At 44.8% G+C, this 24308-nt stretch overlaps 1 protein-coding gene and 1 long non-coding RNA gene across 4 annotated transcripts in view; one reads left to right on the top strand and one right to left on the bottom strand.

Annotated features, from left to right (window-relative positions):
* Positions 1–7106, bottom strand: part of LMBR1 (limb development membrane protein 1) — a 133219-nt gene extending 126113 nt beyond the window's left edge. For all 3 annotated transcript variants that reach the window (XM_061415315.1, XM_061415314.1, XM_061415317.1), the window contains exon 1: positions 7018–7106. In XM_061415315.1, the coding sequence (XP_061271299.1) occupies positions 7018–7083 (66 nt within the window). In that variant the 5' untranslated portion in view covers positions 7084–7106. The remainder of the gene's footprint in view (positions 1–7017) is intronic.
* A 215-nt stretch (positions 7107–7321) lies between these two features.
* LOC133246701 (uncharacterized) lies at positions 7322–16886 on the top strand. The gene is made up of 3 exons (XR_009736117.1): positions 7322–7649; positions 11004–11154; positions 15241–16886. It is a non-coding gene; the product is annotated as an uncharacterized LOC133246701 (long non-coding RNA).
* The last annotated feature ends 7422 nt before the right edge of the window (positions 16887–24308 follow it).

Raw genomic sequence — 24308 nt, forward strand, 5'->3', positions numbered from 1 at the left:
AACATTTTCAAATCACAAAGGGATTAATATCCAGAATATATAAAGAACACCTAAATCTTAACAAAATAACCCAATTCAAAAATGGGCAAAGGACTTTAGATAGACATTTCTTCAAAGAAAATATACAAATGTCCAAAAGCACATAAAACATGCTCAACATCACTAACGATCAGGGAAACACGAATCAAAATCCTAACGAAATGCCAATGCACACCTACCAGGATAACTACTACTTTTTAAAAAAACAGAAAACAACATGTGTTGGTAAAGACACAGAGAAACTGAAACACTGGCATATTACTGCTAGGAATGTAAAATGGTCCAGCCACTGTGGGAAACAGTATGGCAACTCCTCAAAAAATTAAACATGAGATTACGATGAGATCCACAAATTCAAACTCTGGGTATATCCCTAAAAGAATGGAAAGCAAGGCCTGGAACAAGTATTCATGCCCCCATGTTCGTAGCAGCATCATTCACAGTAGCCAGGGAAACAACCCGAATGTCCCCTGTAGGATGAACGGATGAGCAAAACAAGGTTATACACACAATGGAATTTTATCCAGCCTTAGAAAGGAAGGAAATTCTGACACATCCCTCAACATGGATGAAACCTGAAAACATCATGCTAAGTGAAATAAGCCAGACACAAAAGGACAAATATTGTAGGACTCCACTTACATGAGTTACCTGGCATAGTAAAATTCAGAGAGACAGAAAGTAGAACGGTGGTTACCGGGAGCTGGAAGGAGAGAGGAACCAGTTTCTTTTTTTTTTTTTTTTTTTTACCAGTTTCTGATCAAAGGGAACAGTTTCAGTCTGGAATGACGACAAAGTTCTGGAGATGGCTGGTGGTGATTCACAACAATGCAAAGGTGTTCAGTGTCACTGAACAGCACACTTAAAAACGGTGAACTGTAAGTTGTGTATTTTATCTTTTGGCAAAGCAAAAAAAGTTGAATAATTTACAGAACTGACACCATGGCAGTCAGAGAAGAAAACTAACAGGAATCCAAAGTGGAAAAGAAGTTAAAACTGTCACTGTTTGCAGATGACATGATATTATACATAGAAAATCATAAAGATGCTGCCAGAAAACTGCTGCTGCTGTTGCTGCTGCTGAGTCGCTTCACTCGTGTCCGACTCTGTGCGACCCCACAGACAGCAGCCCACCAGGCTACCCCGTCCCTGGGATTCTCCAGGCAAGAACACTGGAGTGGGTTGCCATTGCCTTCTCCAATAGAAAACTACTAGAGTTCATCAATGAATTAGTGAAGTTGCAGGATACAAAATTAACCCATTGCTGACCAGGGGATTTTTGAAGAAACTAACGCCTATGGCCAGCAACTTTTCTTTGGGCCAGTCAAAACTTCTGTTATTTCACTAACACTTTGCAGGCTGTTACATTCAACAGTTATACCTGACACACCTGTAAAGTCTTCTAACTTCATGAAATGCTGTCTTTAATCCACAATTCTGTAGAAGCAAAGGCTCATTCTCTGCATTATCATGAATTTCATTTTCACTTTCCGTATCAGAATCAATCACTAAGGTTTTCTGTCTTTTTGTTCATCCAATATTCACATCGTTTGAATGAGAACTAAACTCTGAAGAATGATCATCTTCTGAGGCACAAGTATATATATTGCTTGAACAATCAGAGAAAGTATCTGCATAAAACTCACTGAAAAATTCTTCACTCAAAATTTTGCAGTGTGCCACTTTTGAAAATTTTACGTTTGTAATATAAACACAAGGTTGATTGGAACAAAAACCTAACAAAGCAAAACGTGAATGATAATGACAATCATTAAGTTGTATAATGAACCCTTGATCAATTTTAAGCTCCAGCAACTTTGCACGGTGATGTTAATTGTGCGTGTGTGTGTGTGTGTGCGTGAAAGTCACTCATTCATGTCCATCTCTTTGCGACCCCATGGACTATACAGTCCATGGAATTCTCCAGGCCAGAATACTGGAGTGGGTAGCCTATTCCTTCTCCAATGTTAACTGTTTCACTCTCTAAAAACCTATCAATACATCTCCAGTCAATAATGTTCAGGTAACAAAAGCTATATTACTATATTTCCAGTTAATACACAGAAATCTCTTGCATTCCTATACATTAACAACAAAACATAGAAATGAGAATTAAACACTTGGGAATAAACCTTCCCAAGGAGGCAAAACACCTGTACTCTGAAAGCTCTGAGACACTGATGAAAGAAGTCAGAGATGACACAGATGGGAAGATACAGCATGTTCTTACATTGGCAGACTCAGCACTGTCAAAATGACTATTCTACCCAAGGCAATCTACAGATTCAATACAATCCCTATCAAATTACCAATTTCATTTTTCAAAGAACTAAAACAAAAAATTTTTTAATTTTTATGCTAACACAAATGATCCCCAAATAGCCAAAGCATTCCTGAGAAAGGAAAATGGAGCTGGAGCAATCAGACTCCTTGACTTCAAATTATACTACAAAGCTACAGGAATCAAAACAATATGGTACTGGCACAAAAAACAGAACTATAGATCAATGGAATGGGATAGAAGGCCAGGAAATAAATTTATGCATCTATGGTCAGTTAATCTATGACAAAGGAGGCAAGAATCTAAAATAAAGAAAAGACAATCTTTTCAATAAGTGCTGCTGGGAAAACTGGACAGCTACATGTAAAAGAATGAAATCAGAACATTCTCTAACACCATACACAAAATAAACTCAAAACGGATTAAAGAGCTATACATAATAAGGCTGACACTATAAACCTATTAAGAGAAAACATAAGCAGAACACTCTGACATAAATCACAGCAATATCTTTTTGTATCCACCCCCTAGAGTAACAAAAATAAACAAATGAGACTTAAATAAACTTAAAAGCTTTTACACAGCAAAGGAAACCATAAACAAAATGAAAAGACAACCCACAGAATGGGAGAAAATGCCTGCAAATGAAGCAACGGACAAGGGGTTAATCTCCAAAATATACAAAGAACTCATGGAGCTCTGTATCAAAAGAGCAAACAACCCAATCTAAAAATGGGTGTGCTCAGTTGCTCAGTCATGTCTGACTCTTTGCAACCCTATGGACTGTAGCCTGTCAGGCTAATCTGTACGTGGGATTCTCCAGGCAAGAATACTCGAGTGGGTTGCCATTTCCTCCTCCAAAGGATGGGCAGAAGATCTAAACAGACATTTCTCCCAAGAAGACATACAGATGACCAAAAAGCACATTATAAGATGCTCGATATCACTGATTATTAGAGAAATGCACATCAAAACTACATTTAGGCACCACCTCACACTGGTCAGAATGACCCGCACCAGAAAATCTGCAAACAATAAATGCTGGAGAAGGTGCGGAGAAAAGGGAACCCCCCCACACTGTTGGTGGATGTGTAAGCTGGTACGACCACTATGAAGAACAGCATGGAGGTTCCTTAAAAACTAAACATGACAGTAGCATATGACCCAGCAGTCCCATTTCTAGGCATGTATCCGAAGAAAATCAGTTTGAAAAGATACATGACCCCCAGTGTTCATTGCAACACTACTTGCAATAGCAAAGACATGGAAGCAGCCTAGATGTCCATCAACAGGGGAATGAATAAAGAAAATGTGGTACACACATACACTGGACTACTGCTCAGCCATAAAAAGAATGAAATGATGCCACATGCAGCGACATAGATGGACCTAGAGATTAGCACACTAATTGAAGTCAGAAGGAGAAAGAAAAATATATTTCACTTATATGCAGAATCTTAAAAAAAAAGATACAAATGAACTTATTTACAAAACAGAAACAAACTCACAGACTTCAAAAACAAACCTACTTTTAAAAATAAATGAAAAAAGAACTGGTGACAAGTCCTAGAAAAAATCAAGCATTTATACTCACTCTAAATATGAATACTTCAAGGAAGGAAAGCCAAACACTGGCAATTCACTAAGCTTGGTCACTGTCTGCACTGGTTCTGCAGCAACAGAGTATATCTACCATTCAAGGGTCCTGGGCCAGGAGAGGTAGGGGTGAGGAGGAGCAGAACTAAGGAATTCTAGAATCAGTGTCAAAACTGAGTTGTTTCTAGGATAGTGGACAAAAAAAATAAAGCTCCTGGCTACTAAAATATGGGTACTTTTCTAAATCCAAATAAAAGAATATCTGATTAATCTAAAATACAGCCAAAATAGACCAATGGAACTGCACAGAGTTTCAGTTAAATCCCACAAATATACAGTTACTTAATTTGTGATTGGGCCTCCCTGGTGACTCAGATGATAAAGAATCTGCCTGCAACGCAGGAGACCTAGGCTCAGTCCCTGGGTTGGGAAGATCCCCTGGAGAAGAGAATGGCAGCCCGCTGCAGTATTCCTGCCTGGCGAATTCTATGGACAAAGGAGCCCGTCAGTACAGTCCATGCGGTCGAAAACAGCTGGACAGGACTGAGTGACTTTCACTTTCAATGTGTGACTAAGGTCATAAACACTGCTGAAGCGATGAGACATCCAAGTGAGAAAAAATATATATAACTCCTACTTTATAACATACACAAAAAATAAATTCCAGATGACCTGCAGGTTTAAATAGGAGGTAGTTTTTGTTCAGTCGCTAAGTCGTGTTCTACTCTTTGCAACCCCATGATGGGACTGCAGCATGCCAGGCTGCCCTGTCCTTCACTATCTCCCAGAGGTTACTCAAACTCACGTCCCTTGAGTCAGTGATGCCATCCAACCATCTCGTCCTCTGCCGCCCCCTTCTTCTTTTGCTTTAAATTTTTCCCAGCATCAGGGTCCCCTCCAATGAATCAGCTCTTCACATCAGGTGGCCAGATGATAGGAGGAGTAAATCAATAAGGCATTTAGAGAAAAGCGTAAGACAGCATCTTCTTAACCTTGGAGTAACCAAAGATTTTTTTAAACAGGACATAAAAAAATCACTAGTCATAAAAGAAAAAATTCTGATAAAGTGAACTATATTAAAACTAAGAATTTCTGCTCATATCATTAAGTGAAAAGGAATCCACTGAATGAAAAAAAGATTTACCATATAGATACACATATATATACATATATGTGACTAAAGGATCATATCCAGAAAACACAAAGAACTCTTGCAATCACTATCAAAAACATAAACAAGTTTAAAAATGGGGAAAAGACCTGAAGACTCTTCACAAAAGATTTCCAAATGGCCAAAAAAAAATATGAAAAGATGCTCAAATTCTTATTATCAGGGAAATGCAAATAAAACCTTTTGTGCAATAAATACCATGACACTCATCAGAATGGTTAATTAAAAAAAAAAAAAATGCTAAGTATCTGTACAGATGAGAAGCAAATCACACCTCTTCTACAGTGCAAGTGGGAGTGTAAACTGGTACAACCCACTTTGACAAACTCCTTCAAAGTATCTACTAAAGACGAACAAACCCACAACCTATAACCTAGAGGTCCCATGCTTAAGTGCAGACCTAACAAATGCATACACTCATTCGCCAAAAGCCATGTACAAGAACACTGGTAAACAGAACCTGAAAACGATGGAAGCGCCCACCAACAGTAAAATAAAAATAGACTGTGCTAGAGCCACACAACTACAGCATTATGGATGAATTACAACCACGTCCAACAGAGAGGAATTTCACAAATGCCGATGAGTGAAAGAAATCAGACACAGAACAGTAAATACCATAAGGTTCCGTGTATGTAAGTTCAAAACTAAGCTCACCTGTTAAAGCCAGGACAGTGGTTTCTCTTGGTGGAACAGAGAGGAACCAGACAAGGAAAAGGGACGGGCCTCTGGGACGCTGGCCATATTGTTTCAGTCTGTGTTCAGGACTACAACAGTGTGTTTAAAGTGCTTCAAGCTGGGCATGGATGATTATGTACTTCTGTTTATTTCAGCTTCAAGTCACACATTTAAACGAAATATGCTGTATCAGAGTCCACCAGTTCAGAACTGATATTTCTTTATTCCAAGGTATGACTTGGCAGAGTGTTCTCAAGTTTCTAGATCACTAACTACACAAACTAGGCAATTCTCAACCAGCGTTTTCCACCTAAACCAAGAGACTGACTGAGTCTGAGAGGAGGAAGTTAGAAGGAGGAGGTAAACACAAATACTCCAAACTTACATGTTTTACATCGTTATGGAAACACAAATCACACAACCCTAACGCGCTCCAGTGCCAGCAGGGAAGGTGAAACATCAAAGTGGGTTGCTAAGGCCAAGCCTGCTTCCCGACCCCTGGCAGCAGCACAGAAGGACAGGGGACCAACAACGGATGACTCCCTTCAGATGCTGCTTCCAGAGCACAAAGGACTTCTGCTCGGGGCCCTCAATCCCATCCACCTTGGGTCTTCACACCCAAACGCCAGCTTTCGGAAAGGCGTGTGCTAACCAGGACGAGGGTCCTGGCTGGGCTGCGGAGGCTCGCTCCTGGCAGGGCTAGGAGACCAAGCTCGGCCCTTGCCCGGCGTCTGCGAGGGCTGCCCAGGTCCTGCTGGATACCCGACCGCACACTTGCCTACTGTGCCGGGCCACGGGGGGGCCGGGCCACGGGGGGGCGGGCCACGGGGGAGTCAGACCCCGGGGGTGCCGGGCCCCGGGGTTGCCAGGCCAAGGGGGAGTAGGGCCACGGGGGGAGCCGGGCCATGGGGGTGAGGCCACGGAGGGGAGCCGGGACACGGGGGAGCGGGGCCACGGGGATGCGGGCCACGGCTGCGGGGTGGGCTGCGGGGCCGTCGTCCGCCGCTGGGAGGGTGACCGGCTCAGGACAAGCCCGGGGCGAGCAGGACGCAGGTGGCACCGAGCACTCCCGGGGGCGGACAGGTGATAGCCGGAACCGCGCCGGGATAGGGAGCAGGTTGGCGCGGGGTGGGGGACGGAGCCTGGGAGAGAGGCGCGCCGCCGGGACCCTGAGGGAAGAGGGGAGGGCCGGAGGGGAGGGCAGGTGGGCGGAGGCGGGGAGAGGCCGACGAAGCGGGCGGAGGGCGCTCACCGTGGACTCCCGCACTTGGCTGTGAAAGTGCTGCTCCCGCGCTGACACCTCGTCCTGCCCTTCCATCCTCCTTCATGCCCGCCGCCTCGCCGCCCGCGCGCTCCGCCGCACCATCGCCTACCGGCTCGAGGGGCTGGACGGCCGCCCCGCCGGCCGGGACGGGAATAGGCGGACAGTCGGCCGCTACACGGACGGTGACCACAACCCGGGCTGCTGCCACAGCCGCCGTCTCAACCGCCGCCTGAGGAGAAGCCACTCGGTCTGCCGAGGGCTGGCGCCTCGCGGGCCGGGGCGGGGCGGGGGGGCGGGGCGTGACGTCAGAGGAAGGCGCCGTGCGTCAGAGGAGCGCGCCGAGGGCCCCTGAGGGGGCGTGAGGCCGGGGGCGGGGCCTAGCGGGTGGGACTTGGGGCCACGCCCCTCGCGGGAGCCGGCAAATTCCAGCTTAGAGCCGGGCGAGGAGCTACCTGTTGGTGTCGGGTCTCGCGTGAGCGCGAGCTAACGCGGGCGGGCGGCGCGCGTGGGACGACCCTGTGTGCCAGCTGCAGTGCGCTCTCCTCACCAGCACCGGCCCCGCCAGTTTCCTGGGCGGTGTCCGCTGGGAGGTCTCCGGCGGGAACCGTCTCTCCGCCCAAGTAAGTAAAAGGGTCGGAAAGCCCGGAAACCTGGTTTCACTGGATCTGACCAGCGGTCGGGCTGCCACTGGCCTTGGACCTCTCCACCGGGAAGACGTAGATAGCCCTGTATGTGCGGCCCTTGCCGGATCGGAGGGCGGGGGTGTTCTCGGGCCCCCCAGAGGCCCTCCACCCAGCAGTTAGTTTGCGGACCCGCAAGGGTTCCAAACAGAGGTAAAGTTAAAAAGTTAATCGCTCAGTCGTGTCCGACTCTCTGTGACCCCACGGACTGTAGCCCACCAGGCTCCTCTGTCTATGGGATTCTCCAGGTAACAATATTGGAGTGGGTTGCCATGCCCTTCTCCAGGGGATCTTCCCGACCCAGGGATCGAACCTGGGTCTCCTCATTGCAGGCGGATTCTTTACCATTTGAGCCGCCAGGGAAGCCAATCATCTATAGTCCTGTATGGCAGCTGCAGTCCGCTCCCCTCACCAGCACCAGCCCCGCCAGTTCCCTGGGTGGTGTCAGTCCCCTACAAAAGTTCTCCTCCCAGTGCCCAGTCCCGAAGTCCAACAGAGTTACCCTAGGTGTCCCGCTAACACAATCGGCTGTTACCACTGCTTCGGGGGCTGCCCTGGTGGCTCGGACAGTAAGGAATCGGCCTGCAAAGCAGGAGACCCAGGTTCGATCCCCAGGTTGGGAGGATCCCCTGGAGAAGGGAATGTTTACCCACTCCAGTATTCTGGCCTGGAGAATCCCAAAGAGTCAGACACGACTGAACCACTAACACACAACAACCACTGCTTTTACAGTTGCTTCTGAAGGTCCTGGGCTTGAAACAAACATTCTGTGTCACTGTACTCTACACAATTCTGTAAAGTACACAAAAGCACAGCTACTTGTACAGGAGGCACACGAGGGACAGTGTAAGCCAGACAAGTGAACATGTTTGGACATGTGAACACAGGTTCGCTTTTTGAAAGTTCACAACTTGAAGGTTCAGATGTAGGGGCCTTGCTGTAGTTCACCCCCCTTCTGCATTAAATACCTGTTGTTGTTTTGCAATAAAGATGACTTCAAAGGAATATTTCATTTAACTTTTAGATTTGGGGAGTATAAGAAAGCCACTTAAATTACTATTGCCTGTGAGCTTTCATCATCTCTAAGAATTCTTAGGAAATGAGACAGTCTATAGATTGCTTGCAGATTATTTTTATGATGTAAATTTATTTTGAAGTATTCTTTTGTGATTTTGAATTAAAATTTTTTTCATGACTCCAACTCTTTTTTATGGCCCCTGAAAAGCTTCTAAGGCCTCCAAATACTGTGCATAGAACGCCTCATGCCAGAAAGTGGTGGTGAGGACTTGGAGAGCATGAAACTTGTCCTGAGCCAGTGCTGCTGCTGTCATAGGCGTATAAGAAACCAGGAACTACTTCCAACTAGTTAAACCCTGTGCTCATCTTTATTTTGTATAAGTCTCAGTGCCCTAAAGAACCATGGAAAGACAAAGAACTATCTGTTTTTCTGAACACCCAGCTTCTGAGAGCTGAGTTACATACCTGCCTGAAATAACCTGGATAATTTCTGGAGTAACGTCTCCAAAGCAGAGATTAATGAGATCCGATTTAAAATGTGTGAGATTTAGACACATATTCCAGAAAGTCAATACATGTGGCATTTCTGATCTTTCAGCACTCCAACCATCTAGACCTTTTAATTTCCTTTTATTCAGCTGTCTGCAGAGGTTCGCTTGCATTTGATCTGAGTTGTTTCCCTGTCTTTGGTACTTAAAACAGTGAGCCCGGGGAGTAGACCTCAAAAATGGCCACAAGCTCTTCCCTCTACTCTCACCCCTTTGCCTTATGGCTTTCCCCTCCTCCTAGCAAGGAGCAGAGTCTGTTTTCCACCCCTTGAATCTGGGTCTGAACATGTGACTTGCCTTGGCCAAAGGAACATCAAAAAATAGGATACTCCTGAGACATGCTTGTGTGTTTGGGCTCGCCCCTTCTGACAGCCCCTGGGCACCCTCCAACTGCCACTGTGCACTATCGTCCCACCCAGTTGGAGGTATCTCTGTCACCCCAGCTGACACTCGCTTTTCTGCATCCCCCTAAAATAGGAAGCCCACACACACAGTTTTTCGCCTCTGCTGGAAGCACTGCAGTGCAGTGTTCTCATTAACTGTAGAACAAAAATCAAACTCCTTCACCAGCACCCAAGACCTTGACTTTGGGACCCCATTCTGCCCTTCCAAGTCCTCCCCACTTCTCTGCCTAAAGAGCCCTTTCCTGCAGCCTGGCTTCCTCCTCTCACCAACCCCCTGGGTCTTCCCATTGCCAGCCCCTAGAACATTCACCACTTCCATGCCCTCTTTCCTCCTCTTCAGATTCAGAGCTATCACTATTTACTGTCCACACTGAGACCTTCCTTCCCCACGAAGTCTTTACGGGGCAGTTCCAGTGTTTACTCACTCATTCATTCAAACACACGAACACACAAGGGAAAGAAGACGGCTTCAGTCCCAGCTCTGGGGGAGCTTAGAGTCCAAGAGAACCGAGGGCACACAGCATTCATCTGACACTTGGCACACACGTCCTTGTGTTTCATCTCAGCATTTCACATATCTGCGTCCACCCACAGTCAGAGTGCAAGCTCTGTGAGGTCTAGAGTATCTCTTCTTGCACTCTGTAAACTTCTGTGTACTTCCTACAAAACTCTTAGAAAAGAAGTGAAAGTCATGTCCAACTCCTTGCAATCCCACGGGCTATACAGTCCATGGAATTCTCTAGGCCAGAATTATACTGGAGTGGGTAGCCATTCCCTTCTCCAGGGGATCTTCCTAACCCAGGGATTGAACCCAGGTCTCCCGCATTGCAGGGGGATTCTTTACCAGCTGAGCCACCAGAGAAGCCCCATGTCTATTAGAATGCTTTGACAAACATAGACGCTTCGCAGGTGTTTATTAGCCAATAGGTTGGTTACCGTGAGAAATTTCCCAAAGGCTTCTTCAAACTTCAGTAAGTCTTCAGAGCTACCGATGTAGACAGTTGTATGGTCCTTGCCAGTGTGTTCGCCATGATGACTTATGTGTCCACAGGTGAGAATACTGCTCCTCGCTGTGTACTCTGGTTTCACTATCATGTCGGGTCTTTGAACCTGCCAGGATTTGGGATGGTTTCCTTCATTCCACTACACCGTGCTTTGATTCTAGCTTGATTACAATGAGACCAAATTTCTAAGACGTAAGGACATAGAGACCAATTTTTTTTTTGTCTTTATACCCCATACAAAACCCAGCCAAGCAACGTTCACGCATAACCCGAGTTCCTTCCCGCCTCTGTTAAAGGGCTTGTTTCTTTCCCTCATCCAAGCCCTCACAGTGGAGAGATAAACAAGCAGAAATCTACTAGCAAGCCAGCTGTCTATCCTTAGTGAAAAACACAAACGAACTGTGACACACTCATGAAATGGAATTTTACCTGCGTGAAAAATCCTCAGACCACAGCTGCAAGCAACAATCCGGTGAGCCTCTACATCCGTGCTGAACAGGAAAATCTCCCCCAGCTTCCCAGCTCACTTAGAATCAAACACTAAGACCCCTAGGCACCCGGGAACCCACCCCTGCCCACCTCTGCAGCCCCCCTACCACGCCCCCATTGCCTCTGTCCAGAACATACTTCCCATGGATCACTACTGTGCCCTCGTCACTTAACATCACAGCGTGAATGTTATCAACACAAACCGACCCAGAGGCTTGCTCACTTCACCTTGTTCTCTTTTCCTCTAAACAGGACTGTTGTTTATGTATGGGCTCATTTTCTGTCCAGTCTAATTTGTTTGGTTCGCTATTTTCCATCGCCAAGCACAGTTCCTGTCAAATACCAGGAGCTCAGTAAATCTTTCTTAGATCAAGAACTAAACGTGTGCATGAGAGAGAAAGAGAGAGGTGACGGGATGAGGGGCGGGGGGGATAGAGAGAGAGAGATGGGGTGGCAACTAGCTTTTGTGGAATAACCACTACACTCCTGGCTTCTCATGTGCATTGTGTAACTTAACCATCATGGCAACCCTGTGAAGTAGGCGCTGTTGGCTCTGTTTTACCACTGAAGACCCTGAGAAGAGGGGAAGTGACCTGACCTGTTCACACAGTCCACATTCGAACCCAGGTCCGTCTGATCACTAACTCCTGTCCTTCCCACAGCACAATTGCCCTTGTGCTGCTGGACTGTTCCTTGGACTATACAGTCCATGGGGTCGCAAAGAGTCAGACACGAGTGAGTGACTTTCACTTTCACAATTGCCCCTTGTCATGCAGTAAAACCACAGCCTGAGTTCATTGTGGGTGACACAGAGGAGAACTTCTAGGTGCCTCTGTTGGAGATTCTGCCCTAACCACTCATCTCCCCTCCCCTGAAGTTTTCTCACCCTTACATGTGCCTGAGTACGTACTGAAACCTACCGGTCCATACAGGCTCCCTATGCCCAGAGCTGCAGAGGCGGTATAGTGCTCAGGGCTCTCCAGAGGAAAAGAGCCAAGAGGAGATGCAGAGAGACAGACACAATGGACAGATAGACATACAGATAGACAGAAGGATAGGCAGATGGACAGACAATATAGATAGACTGATAGACACCATGGACAGATAGACAGACGGATAGACAGATGGATAGATGGATAGGCCAAAGGGGTGGCTACATAGATAGATGGACAGATGGCCACAATGTGCTTCCTACTTCCCGTTCTCTTATTAAAAGCCAAAGTTTCTTGGGGAAGTGGTTGATTCTAGGGCTGAGGCAAGAAATATACAAGATAAGCCAGGAGCATCTTGTAGTGCCAGAAAAGAAGAAAGTGATCAGGGAGTTCCCTGACAGTCCAACGGCTAAGACTCCATGCTCTCACTGCCAGGGTCCTGGGTTCAATCCCTGGTCGGGGAACTAATCCCACAAGCTTCAGGACACAGCCAAAAACAAGAAACAAATGTTGATCAAAACCCAAATCAATAAAGGTACGGGGGTGTGACAGAGGGACACAGGCACCAACCTGAGAGTTAAAGCAAAAATAATTTGAACATAAAAATAAATAGCAAAGTATTGGGTTAAATCAAAGTATAAAATAAATATTCATGAGTCAGTATTGATACAAAAAAACATTAACTTTGTTAAATTATTCCCCTGGGAGAAGTGGACTTACCTCCCCACCCCTAAGTGTCACTAAATGTATTGACCTGCTTCCAAAAAACAGATAAAAGGAGGAAAAGTCAAGTAACTGCAGAGGAGAAACCTGGGGGTCAGTGTGAGTACCAGCAGCAGTGAGTCACGGTGGCAGCATGCCCCCTTGATGTGGGTAACGAGAATGGCCCTTCACCCATGAGGACTTCCTCCCCAACACACACCCTCACTCCAACCATGAGAAAAACGTCAGACCAACCCAAACTGACCTGTGTTCTACAAAACACCAGACCAATACACCCCAAAGTCGTCAAGGTCATCAAAAACAAGGTCAGTCTGGGAAAGTGTCTCAGTCCAAGGCTCAGGTTGACAGTGTATCAACACTGGTTCGTTGGTGGTGATAAACGCACCGGAGTAAGAGGAGGAAGCAAGGGAACTTGGATATGGGGGACACGGGGACTCACCATCTTTGCAACCTTTCTGTAAATTGAAATTTTAAACTTTATTTTTTTAATAAGGAAGAGAAAGAATACCAGGTAGCTTTTAAAATCTCCAGGAGGATCAGAGAACCAGATTGAAGGAATGACGCCCAGTCAAGCACTGGTCCTTGAAGATCCCAGTGCACCATTTCTGAGCATGAACATAGCATGTCCACAGCTTACTTGACGGCAGTCACTTGATTTTTCAATTTGACCGAGTCATGCAGCGTGTGGGATCTTAATTCTGCAAACAGGAGCCAGACCCATGCCCCCTGCCTTGGAAGCGAAGAATCTTAACCACTGGACTGCCAGGGAAGCCCCCTGACACTGTTATAAGTGCAAGCTCACTCTGCTCCCCGCACAACAAAACCTTAGGGATCTGAGAGACAAGGTGGCCGAGAAGACCTCTAGTCTGTGACATTAGACATTAGTCTGTGTCTCAAAATAGCCATCTCAGGGGGGTCTGGTTGCCAGGTTCTTTTATAGATCAGAGGTGAGGGAGGTGAGGAAACAAAAATGTCTTTGTCAGTCACTTGGTTGTATCCAGCTCTTTGCAACCCTATGGACTGCAGCCCACAAAGCTCCTCTCTCCATGGGATTCTCTAGGCAAGAATCCTGGAGCGGGTAGCCATTTCCTTCTTCAGGGGATCTTCCCCACCTAGGGATTGAATCCAGGTCTCCTGCATTGCAGATGGATCCCTTACTGTCTGAGTCACCAGGGAAGCCCCCAAAAAGGCCATTAATCTTGCAAACATCAACTAGAATGTCAAGCCTCAGGCAGGAGAAGTGTTAACTTCTTCCTTCCTGCCATCCGCAGGCGGACAGGGTTCTGAACGAAGGCACTTTAGTTGAACAGTCAGGCGGGGGGCGGGGTTCTCTGAGGCGGGCCATTATGTATGCTTATAATAGCAACAGCAAGGAAAAGCAGGTCAAAGCAACCGTTCCAACATGGAGGCTGTTGCTGTTGCTCAGTTGTATCTGACTTTTCAGCTCCGTGGACTATACCCCACCAGTTTCCTCTGTCCATGAAATTCTCCAGCTAAGAATACTGGAGTGGGTTGCCATTCCTTTCTCCAGGGGATCTTCCTGACCCAGGATCAAACCCGTGTCTCCTGCAGTGCAGGTAGATTCCTTACTGTCTGAGCCACCAGGGAGACCCAACGTGGGGACAGACCTGGCCTCTCCCTGCCTTCTAAGACTCTCCTAAGTCACTCCTAAGACCTTTCCTCCCCGGACCCTGGCAAACTGGCAGAGCCTGGGTCATGAGCACACATCTGAGTGGCAAAGGAAGGGAGAGATGTTTTCCCTTTCTCTCACGGGAGGGGTCCCTGCTTCATAGGGAGGGGAAGTCCCCTGACATAGGAAGGGGCTTCGAATACTGTTCAGCCGAAAGGAATTATACGGTCCAAAGACAGAGCTCTCTAATGGCCCAGTGTGACCCAAGTGTAAAATCTAAATTGTAAAGACATGAATGCACTTCTGAATTTTGGTAGGTGATGACCATCCAGTGGTTTGCTGGAGGCCCCCAGCACTGGTTTGTGGAAGCCAGTGTTTGCTTTTAGGAATTCCGCAGTTATTAAGCACAACATTATTTAAGACTAAATTAGATAAACGTTGTTGTTGTTTAGTCACTCAGTCGTGTCTGACTCTTGTGACCCCATGAACTGTAGCCCACCAGGCTCCTCTGTCCACGGGATTCTCCAGGCAAGAATCCTGCAACGGGTTGCCATGTCCTCCTCCAGGGGATCTTCCAGACCCAGGGATCAAACCTGGGTATTCTGCTTGGCGGGCGAATTCTTTACTGCTGAAGCACCAGGGAAGCCCTATATAACTTACACTTAATTAATTATATTTCAAAAGGTAAAAGCTACAGAAAACCCATCATGTCCTAATTACTTTATCATACTTTCCTTGAGTCTACTTACATCTTCTTTACATTGACGTGCTGCTCCTTGTGCAGTGACCTCTCACTGGGAGCTGGGATCGGCCGTGCCAGGAGCCAGTGGAAACCAGGAAACTTACACCATGGAAACCAGGAAACGCTGCAGACCAGAGCCTTTCCTGCCCCCTTATCAAACTGGTTATTAGTTACAGCACACCAATGAAGCCAGCAAAGATTTTAGAGCCTAAGATGAAGATTTTCCATATCGTGGGCTGAAGTCAAACAACAGATGGTCAGAGTGGTCATCCTTTCATGGAAACTGAGCGAAACTTGCTGATGGGGATCATCTCAAGTGTCTGGAGCACTGGACCAAGAGGTCTCCTGAGGGAGAATCAGGAAAACAATCCTGCCAGTGCCAGCCAGCAAAGTTGATCAGGTCCCGAGAACGTGCACGGTGGGGCTGAGAAAGAAAACTACAGCAAAAGAATTTTACAACAAAGACGGGGTCGAGAGGATCAGACACGTCTCCACAAAGGGAAGCGGTCTGACACCGGCTTTATTTAGCATCTTATATTTATACAGGAGAGCGTGAGAACGACAAGACAGTTAACATTTTCTTGGTTGACCTATACATCTTACAAACAGTTACAAGAAATCTTGAGAGCATGGAAATGGCACCCTGTTATTATTTTTTACACCAGATAACATTTCCCTGCGCTTGAGAAGTTTGCACAGAACTCCAGGTGTCTGCAGTAAATATTCGCCTAATCTCTGGGGTGGCAGGACAGAGAGCTATGTTTGCAAGCAAACCCTCAAGGACTGAGGCAGCTCCCAGAGCTGTGTCCTTCAGACAAAGGACCCCGTTCTCACGGGCAGCTCCCCGCATCTCTCCCTTTTTTTTATATATAAGCGTACGTTTATGTTTTTTTAACCGCAGACAATTTCCATAGATGGAAGCCTTTATCATCCATAGATCATCAATCAGTTTTTTAATTAAACAAGGTACAAGAAATAAAAGTTATGGACTGACCCTCCCAGCCCACCAGTTGGAGAAGGGGAGGGTCGGGAAAATAAGCCCAGTAAGCACTTGAATATTCTTCAGAATGTGCAGTATTAATCTGATTTAAGATAATTAATAAGGTTATCAGGAAGCTTAAAGGCGATATTGAATCGCCCTGTACAGCAACACAATTTTGTGCCTCTCGCATCAATGTCTGAAGTTGTTGTTGAGATGGTAATTCATCATGCTCTTGAATCGCCAATCTCCTCATCTGGTTTACTAGAGATCGTCTCCGCCGTGCGTACCAACCTTTCCGGCAGCCAGCGCGGCGCTTCGGCATCTTGTGGGAAAACACAAACATGTCTTCGTCCCCAAATTATTACAGGATCTGGTCCATACCATTTTCCCACAAGTGGGTCTTTCTAAAAGACTTTAGGTCTTATTGTTTGTGCATCAAAGTTCCAAAATCGCTGTGTTGTTGAACGGCCACTTATATCCAATTGTAAAAAATTTAGAACAAATGAAGCATGGTTTAGAGAATTGGAGGGGGTAATGAGATACAATTCCCCCTTCTTTAGTTTTTGCAATTGATGTGTGAGAGTTTGATGTGCCCATTCAATAATTCCTTGACCTTGAGGATTATAAGGGATACCCATTTTATGTGAGATAGACAATTGTGTACAAAATAGTTGAAAATTTTTTCCAGTGTATCCTGGACCATTGTCTGTTTAACAGCAAAACATTTAATGCAATGAGCTATACAATGTTTGCTAGCTTCTCCAGATCTAGAGAGGCATGTAAAAAGCCGGAGACAGTGTCAATAGTAACATGAACAAATTTTTGTTTACCACATTCAGGAATATGGGTAACATCTATTTGCCATATATCGTTTGGCAACAGTCCTCGGGGATTAACTCCATAATGGGGGACACTAAAAAATTGAGGACATGTTTGACATTGTTTAACAATCTGTCTGGTAGCTTTTTGAGTAATGTCAGATTGAAGTCTTAAGCTATTGCTGTTTTGATGGTGTAAGCTGTGAGAAGTTTTTGCCATTTGTTCCAATTAAGGAAATATCATACATGTAGCTTCGTCAGTCAAAGCATTGTCTCCTGTTAAAGGTCTAGGAAGTCTAGAGTGAGTACGAATATGACCGAAATAGCATTTATTAACTCTGGGGCAAATTAAATGTTGTATATCACGAAAAAGAGTTTGGATAGTAGAATTCAGGGTACCAATAAATGGAACAGTCTCAATAGTCTTTAAGGCTCTTATGATATATTGACCGTCAGAATATAAATTAAATGGAGCAGAGATTTGTAATAGAGCCTGAAAAATGGCAAATAGTTTTACTTCTTGAGCAGACTTATAATTAGTATGCCAGGTGGCAGGATTGTCCTATATAATCAAACTAGCTATTCCATTAGAAGAGCCATCAGTAAATACAGTTAGGGCGTCGGCAAGGGGCTGAGAAACAACGATTTTGGGGAAGAGAAATTGGTGATAATGAGCAAATTGCAAAATTTTATCTGAGGGATAATGATTATCAAGCCATCCACTAAACTTGACAAGCCGAATTGGCATTTTCATAAGCAAGCTGTTTAGCCAACACTATTCCCGCCTGTTCATCTCCTATCATTTTACCAATTGTCTCAAGCAGGCGGGCAACAAAATCTTGATATGGTTTATCTGGCCCCTGGCGAATTTTAGATAAATCTTTAGTCTTTTTATCAGAATTTGGAAGTTTTTTCTATGTTTGTAGAGCCGCAGAACTTATCTGAGGGTAGGCTCCAGGCAAATAATTAAGTTGATTATTAATGTCTCGATAATCTTCCTCTCCCACCATCATTTCATAAGCGGTGTTCAGTCCCTGTCGCTGATTGATATCAGCTGTGATCCCACACTGTTCAGCAAACTCAGATTTCTATAGTAAATAATCTCTTCCAGATAAACAAGCCCGAGCAACCTGTTTTCAATCATTAGGTGGCAGATTTTGATTTCTTAAAGCCTCTATAATAGCCTGAGTAAATGTCGCAGTCGGGCCGTATTGTGCACAAGTCATTTTTAACTCTTTTAGTTGCTTAAAGGGTAGCGGTTCATAATACCTCTGCTGTTGAGCATTTTCAAATACTGGATAGATTCTTGAAAACCCGGGAATATGTTCTCCTTCATCATTAGCTCGCTTAATCACGTGTTGAAGAGGAGATAATAATATCTCACTTTTAATTTTTATGTTTTCACCGGGCAAAGAAGCAGGGATAGATATAAGCTCTCGTGGTTCTACAAAAGGCGGTGGTGGGTCGAGCCCAGCAAGAACCGAGGGAGGATATGTTGGAGGCACAGGCTGGCTGGAGTGGGAGTCTCCCTGTGCATCCTTTTTTACTGCTATAACAATTTTCTGAATTAAATTCTCCAGCTGTTCTTCAGAAAGCCCTGAATGCTTTAATTCCCCTTTTCCTGAGGGGGGTTGCATGCTAACCATCATCTCCCAAGGCATATCCTCTCTATGGTACTGAGCCGCTTGTTCATTGAACTCTTCCTGTTCATCAGAGCTTAACACATCATCATTCCCTCCAGCCTTACAAGCTGTTCTCTCAGGCACGGCATAAAGCGGCTCAGGCGGAGGGGCGGAAGGCTCTGCAACTTCGGGTTCTGTGGAATCCCGGAGGGCCGTTTGAATCTTATGTCTCTCATGTTCAGGATCCAGACAGTCTCTTATGAGAGTCCACAAAGAGAAAGCATCCACAGGGACACGATTGGGACCATGTAAGGAATAATATGTCTGCAATTGTTTTCCTACTTTTTTCCAAGTTTCCAGACTAACTGTTCCTTCCTCTGGAAACCAAGGACAAACTTCTTCTATAAAAAGCAAAAACTTCTCTAGCTGTAACTTATTTACATGAATTTTCCTGCATTTTAACATAGTTTTCAACATATGTACAAATGACTGGCGGCTATTGCCTTGTCCCATGATTTATTACTCTCTACAATAACACTCCCTGTCCTTTACTTTAAATAATTAGGAATTTCTTGTTACTTACCTCAATCTTGATGGGCAGCGGCTGTTGTCGCGCTCTGATTCCCAGGTCCCTGTTCGGGCGCCACCTGCCAGTGCCAGCCAGCAAAGTCGATCAGGTCCTGAGAACGTGCACAGTGGGGCTGAGAAAGAATACTACAGCAAAGATGGGGTCGAGAGGATCAGACACGTCTCCACAAAGGGAAGTGGTCTGACACCTGCTTTATTTAGCATCTTATATTTATACAGGAGAGCGTGAGAACGACAAGACAGTTAACATTTTTTCTTGGTTGACCTATACATCTTACAAACAGTTACAAGAAATCGTGAGAGCATGGGAATGGCACCCTGTTATTATTTCTTACACCAGATAACATTTCCCTGTGCATGAGAAGTTTGCACAGAACTCCAGGTGTCTGCAGTAAATATTCGCCTAATCTCTGGGGTGGCGGGACAGAGAGCTGTTTGCAAGCAAACCCTCAAGGACTGAGGCAGCACCCAGAGCTGTGTCCTTCAGACAAAAGACCCCGTTCTCACGGGCAGCTCCCCGCACAATCCTGAATCTGTGAAAGTGCATAAATGTTGAGAAACACCTATTACTGTAGGCCAGTAAAACACCAGCAGTTTGTTTACTTTTTGGTGTTAAGGGGGCAAAACGAAGTCATTCTTCCCTAATGCAGGAGGGCAGTGTGCAAGTCCAGGTGAAACCATTTACCTCAGACTGGGACTTGAACCTAGCCAAAACCCTGCTTGGGACTTGAACCCATGTGACCGGGACTCAAACCCAGCAAAAAACCATGGTACCTGGTTTCAGGACCTAATGAAGCTCAGGTTCTTAATGTCTCATTAAAGAAAGAATTCAGTGAGAGACAAAGTGACAGGTAAGAAGTGGATTTATTCAGATTCAGAGAGAAGCACACTCCACAGACAGAGTGTGGGCCATGACAGAGGATGAGTGTGGCCCTGAAATTTGGCGTGGTTAGTTTTTATAAGCTGAGTAATTTCATATGCTAACGAGTGGGAGGATTATTCCAACCATTTTTGGGAAGGAGTGGTTTCCAGAATTTGGGCCACTGCCCACTTCTTGGTCTTTTAACAGTGCCTTGGAACTGTCATCTGACAGATGACCATTATATCTATACTGTGGGCAGGAATCCCTTAGAAGAAATGGAGTAGCCATCATAGTCAACAAAAGAGTCCAAAATGCAGTATTCGGATGCGATCTCAAAAACTACAGAATGATCTCTGTTCGTTTCCAAGGCAAACCATTCATTATCACAGTAATCCATGTCTATGCCTGAACAGTAATGCTGAAGAAGCTGAAGCTGAACTGTTCTGTGAAGATCTATAAGACCTTCTAGAACTAACACCCAAAAAAGATGTCCTTTTCATTATAAGGAACTGGAATGCAAAAGTAGGAAGTCAAGAGATACCTGGAGTAACAGGCAAAGTTGGCCTTGGGATACAAAATGAAGCAGGTCAAAGGCTAACAGAGTTTTGCCAAGAGAACACACTGGGCATAGCAGTCTGGTCTTCCAAAACACAAGACTCTACACATGGACTTCACCAGATGGTCAACACCGAAATCAGATTGAGTATATTCTTTGCAGTAAACATGGAGAAGCTCTATACAGTCAGCAAAAACAAGACCAGGAGCTGACTGTGACTCAGATCATGACGTCCTTATTACCAAATTCAGGTTTAAATTGAAGAAAGTAGGGAAAACCACTAGACCATTCAGGTATGACCTAAATCAAATCACCTAGGATTATACAGTGGAAGTGACAAATAGATTCAAGGGATTAGATCTGATAGAGTGCCTGAAGAACTATGGGTGGAGATTCATGACATTGCACAGAAGGCAGTGATCAAGACCATCCCCAAGAAAAAGGCAAACGGGCAAAATGATTGTCTGAGGAGGCCTTACAAATAGCTGAGAAAAGAGAAACTAAAGGCAAAGGAGAAAAGGAAAGATATACCCATTTGAATGCAGAGTTCCAAAGAATAGCAAGGAGAGATAAGAAAGCCTTTCTCAGTGATCAGTGCAAAGAAATAGAGTAAAACAATAGAATGGGAAAGACTAGAGATATCTCCAAGAAAGTTAGAGATACCAAGGGAACATTTCATGCAAAGATGGGTAGAATAAAAGACAGAAATGGTATGGACCTAACAGAAGCAGAAGATATTAAGAAGAAGTGGCAAGAATACACAGAAGAACTATACAAAAAAGATCTTCATGACCCAGATAATCATGATGGTGTGATCACTCACCTAGAGCCAGACATCCTGGAATGTGAAGTCAAGTGGGCCTTAGGAAGAATCATTACAAACAAAGCTAGTGGAGGTGATAGAATTCCCTTTGACTATTTCAAATCCTAAAAGATGATGCTCTTAAAGTGTTGCGCTCAATATGCCACCAAATTTGGAAAACTCAGCAGTGGCCACAGGACTGGAAAAGGTCAGTTTTCATTCCAATCCCAAAGAAAGGCAATGCCAAAGAATGTTCAAACTACCGTACTCATGTCACACGCTAGCAAAATAATGCTCAAAATTCTCCAAGCCAAGCTTCAACAGAACATGAACCTTCTAGACATTCAAGCTGGATTTAGAAAAGGCAGAGGAACCAGAGATCATTTTGCCAACATCCGTTGGATCATTGAAAAAGCAAGAATTCCAGAAAAACATCTACTTCTACTTTATGGACTATACCAAAGCCTTTGACTGGGTGGATCACAACAAACCGGAAAATTCTGAAAGAGATTGGAATACCAGACCACCTGACCTGCCTCCTGAGAAATCCGTATGCAGGTCAAGAAGCAACAGTTAGAACTAGACATGGAACAACAGACTGGTTTCAAATCGGGAAAGCGGTACATCAAAGCTGTATATGGTCACCCTGCTTATTTAACTTCTATGCAGAGTACATCATGGAAAATGCCAGGCTGGATGAAGCACAAGCTGGAATCAAGATTGCCAGGAGAAATATCAAAAACCTCAGATATGCAGATGACACCACCCTTATGGCAGAAAGTGAATAACTAAAGAGCCTCTTGATGAAAGTGAAAAAGGAGAGTGAAAAAGCCAGCTTAAAGCTCAAAATTCAGAAAACTAAGATCATGGTGTCTGACCCCATCACTTCATGGCAAATAGATGGGGAAACAATGGAAACAGTGTCAGATTTTATTTTTCTGGGCTCCAAAATCACTGCAGATGGTGACTGCAGCCATGAAATTAAAAGATGCTTGCTCCTTGAAAGAAAAGCTATGACTAACCTAGATAGCATATTAAAAAGCAGAGACATTACTTTGCCAACACAGGTCCATCTAGTCAAAGCTATGGTTTTTCCAGTAGTCATGTATGGATGTGAGAGATGGTCTATAAAGAAAACTGAGAGCTGAAAAATTGATGCTTTTGAATTGTGGTGTTGGAGAAGACCCTTGAGAGTCTCTTGGACTGCAAGGAGATCCAACAAGTCAATCCTAAAGGAAAAAGATCAGATCAGATCAGATCAGTCACTCAGTCATGTCCGACTCTTTTCGACCCCATGAATCACAGCACACCAGGCCTCCCTGTCCATCACCAACTCCCGGAGTTCACTCAGACTCACGTCCATCGAGTCAGTGATGCCATCCAGCCATCTCATCCTCTGTCGTCCCCTTCTCCTCCTGCTCCCAGTCCCTCCCAGCATCAGGGTCTTTTCCAATGAGTCAACTCTTCGCATGAGGTGGCCAAAGTACTGGAGTTTCAGCTTTAGCATCATTCTTTCCAAAGAAATCCCAGGGCTGATCTCCTTCAGAATGGACCAGTCTGTTGTTCCATGTCCAGTTCTAACTGTTGCTTCCTGACCTGCATACAATTTCTCAAGAGGCAGATCAGGTGGTCTGGTATTCCCATCTCTTTCAGAATTTTCCACAGTTTATTGTGATCCACACAGTCAAAGGCTTTGGCATAGTCAATAAAGCAGAAATAGATGTTTTTCTGGAACTCTCTTGCTTTTTCTATGATCCAGCAGATGTTGGAAATTTGATCTCTGGTTCCTCTGCCTTTTCTAAAACCAGCTTGAACATCAGGAAGTTCACAATTCACATATTGCTAAAGCCTGGCTTGGAGAATTTTGAGCATGACTTTACTAGCATGTGAGATGAGTGCAATTGTGCGGTAGTTTGAGCATTCTTTGGCATTGCCTTTCTTTGGGATTGGAATGAAAACAGACCTTATCCAGTCCTGTGGCCACTGCTGAGTTTTCCAAATTTGCTGGCATATTGAGTGCAGCACTTTCACAGCATCATCTTTCAGGATTTGGAATAGCTCAACTGGAATTCCATCACCTCCACTAGCTTTGTTTGTAGTGATGCTTTCTAAGGCCCACTTGACTTCACATTCCAAGATGTCTGGCTCTAGGTCAGTGATCACACCATTGTGATTATCTGGGTCGTGAAGATCTTATTTGTACAGTTCTTCTTTGTATTCTTGCCATCTCTTCTTAATATCTTCTGCTTCTGTTAGGTCCATACCATTTCTGTCCTTTATCAAGCTCATCTTTGCATGAAATGTTCCTTTGGTATCTCTGATTTTCTTGACGAGATCCCTAGTCTTTCCCATTCTGTTGTTTTCCTCTATTTCTTTGCATTGATCGCTGAGGAAGGCTTTCTTATCTCTTCTTGCTATTCTTTGGAACTCTGCATTCAGATGCTTATATCTTTCCTTTTCTCCTTTGTTTTTCGCTTCTCTTCTTTTCACAGCTATTTGTAAGGCCTCCCCAGACAGCCATTTTGCTTTTTTGCATTTCTTTTCCATGGGGATGGTCTTGATCCCTGTCTCCTGTACAGTGTCACGAACATCATTCCATAGTTCATCAGGCACTCTATCTATCAGATCTAGGCCCTTAAATCTATTTCTCACTTCCACTGTATAATCATAAGGGATTTGATTTAGGTCATACCTGAATGGTCTAGTGGTTTTCCCTACTTTCTTCACTTTAAGTCTGAATTGGGCAATAAGGAGTTCATGGTCTGAGCCACAGTCAGCTCCTGGTCTTGTTTTTGCTGACTGTATAGAGCTTCTCCATCTTTGGCTGCAAAGAATATAATCAATCTGATTTCGGTGTTGACCATCTGGTGATGTCCATGT

The sequence above is a fragment of the Bos javanicus genome, chromosome 4 (assembly GCF_032452875.1).
Source record: "Bos javanicus breed banteng chromosome 4, ARS-OSU_banteng_1.0, whole genome shotgun sequence".
In the NCBI taxonomy this organism is placed as follows: Eukaryota; Metazoa; Chordata; class Mammalia; order Artiodactyla; family Bovidae; genus Bos; species Bos javanicus.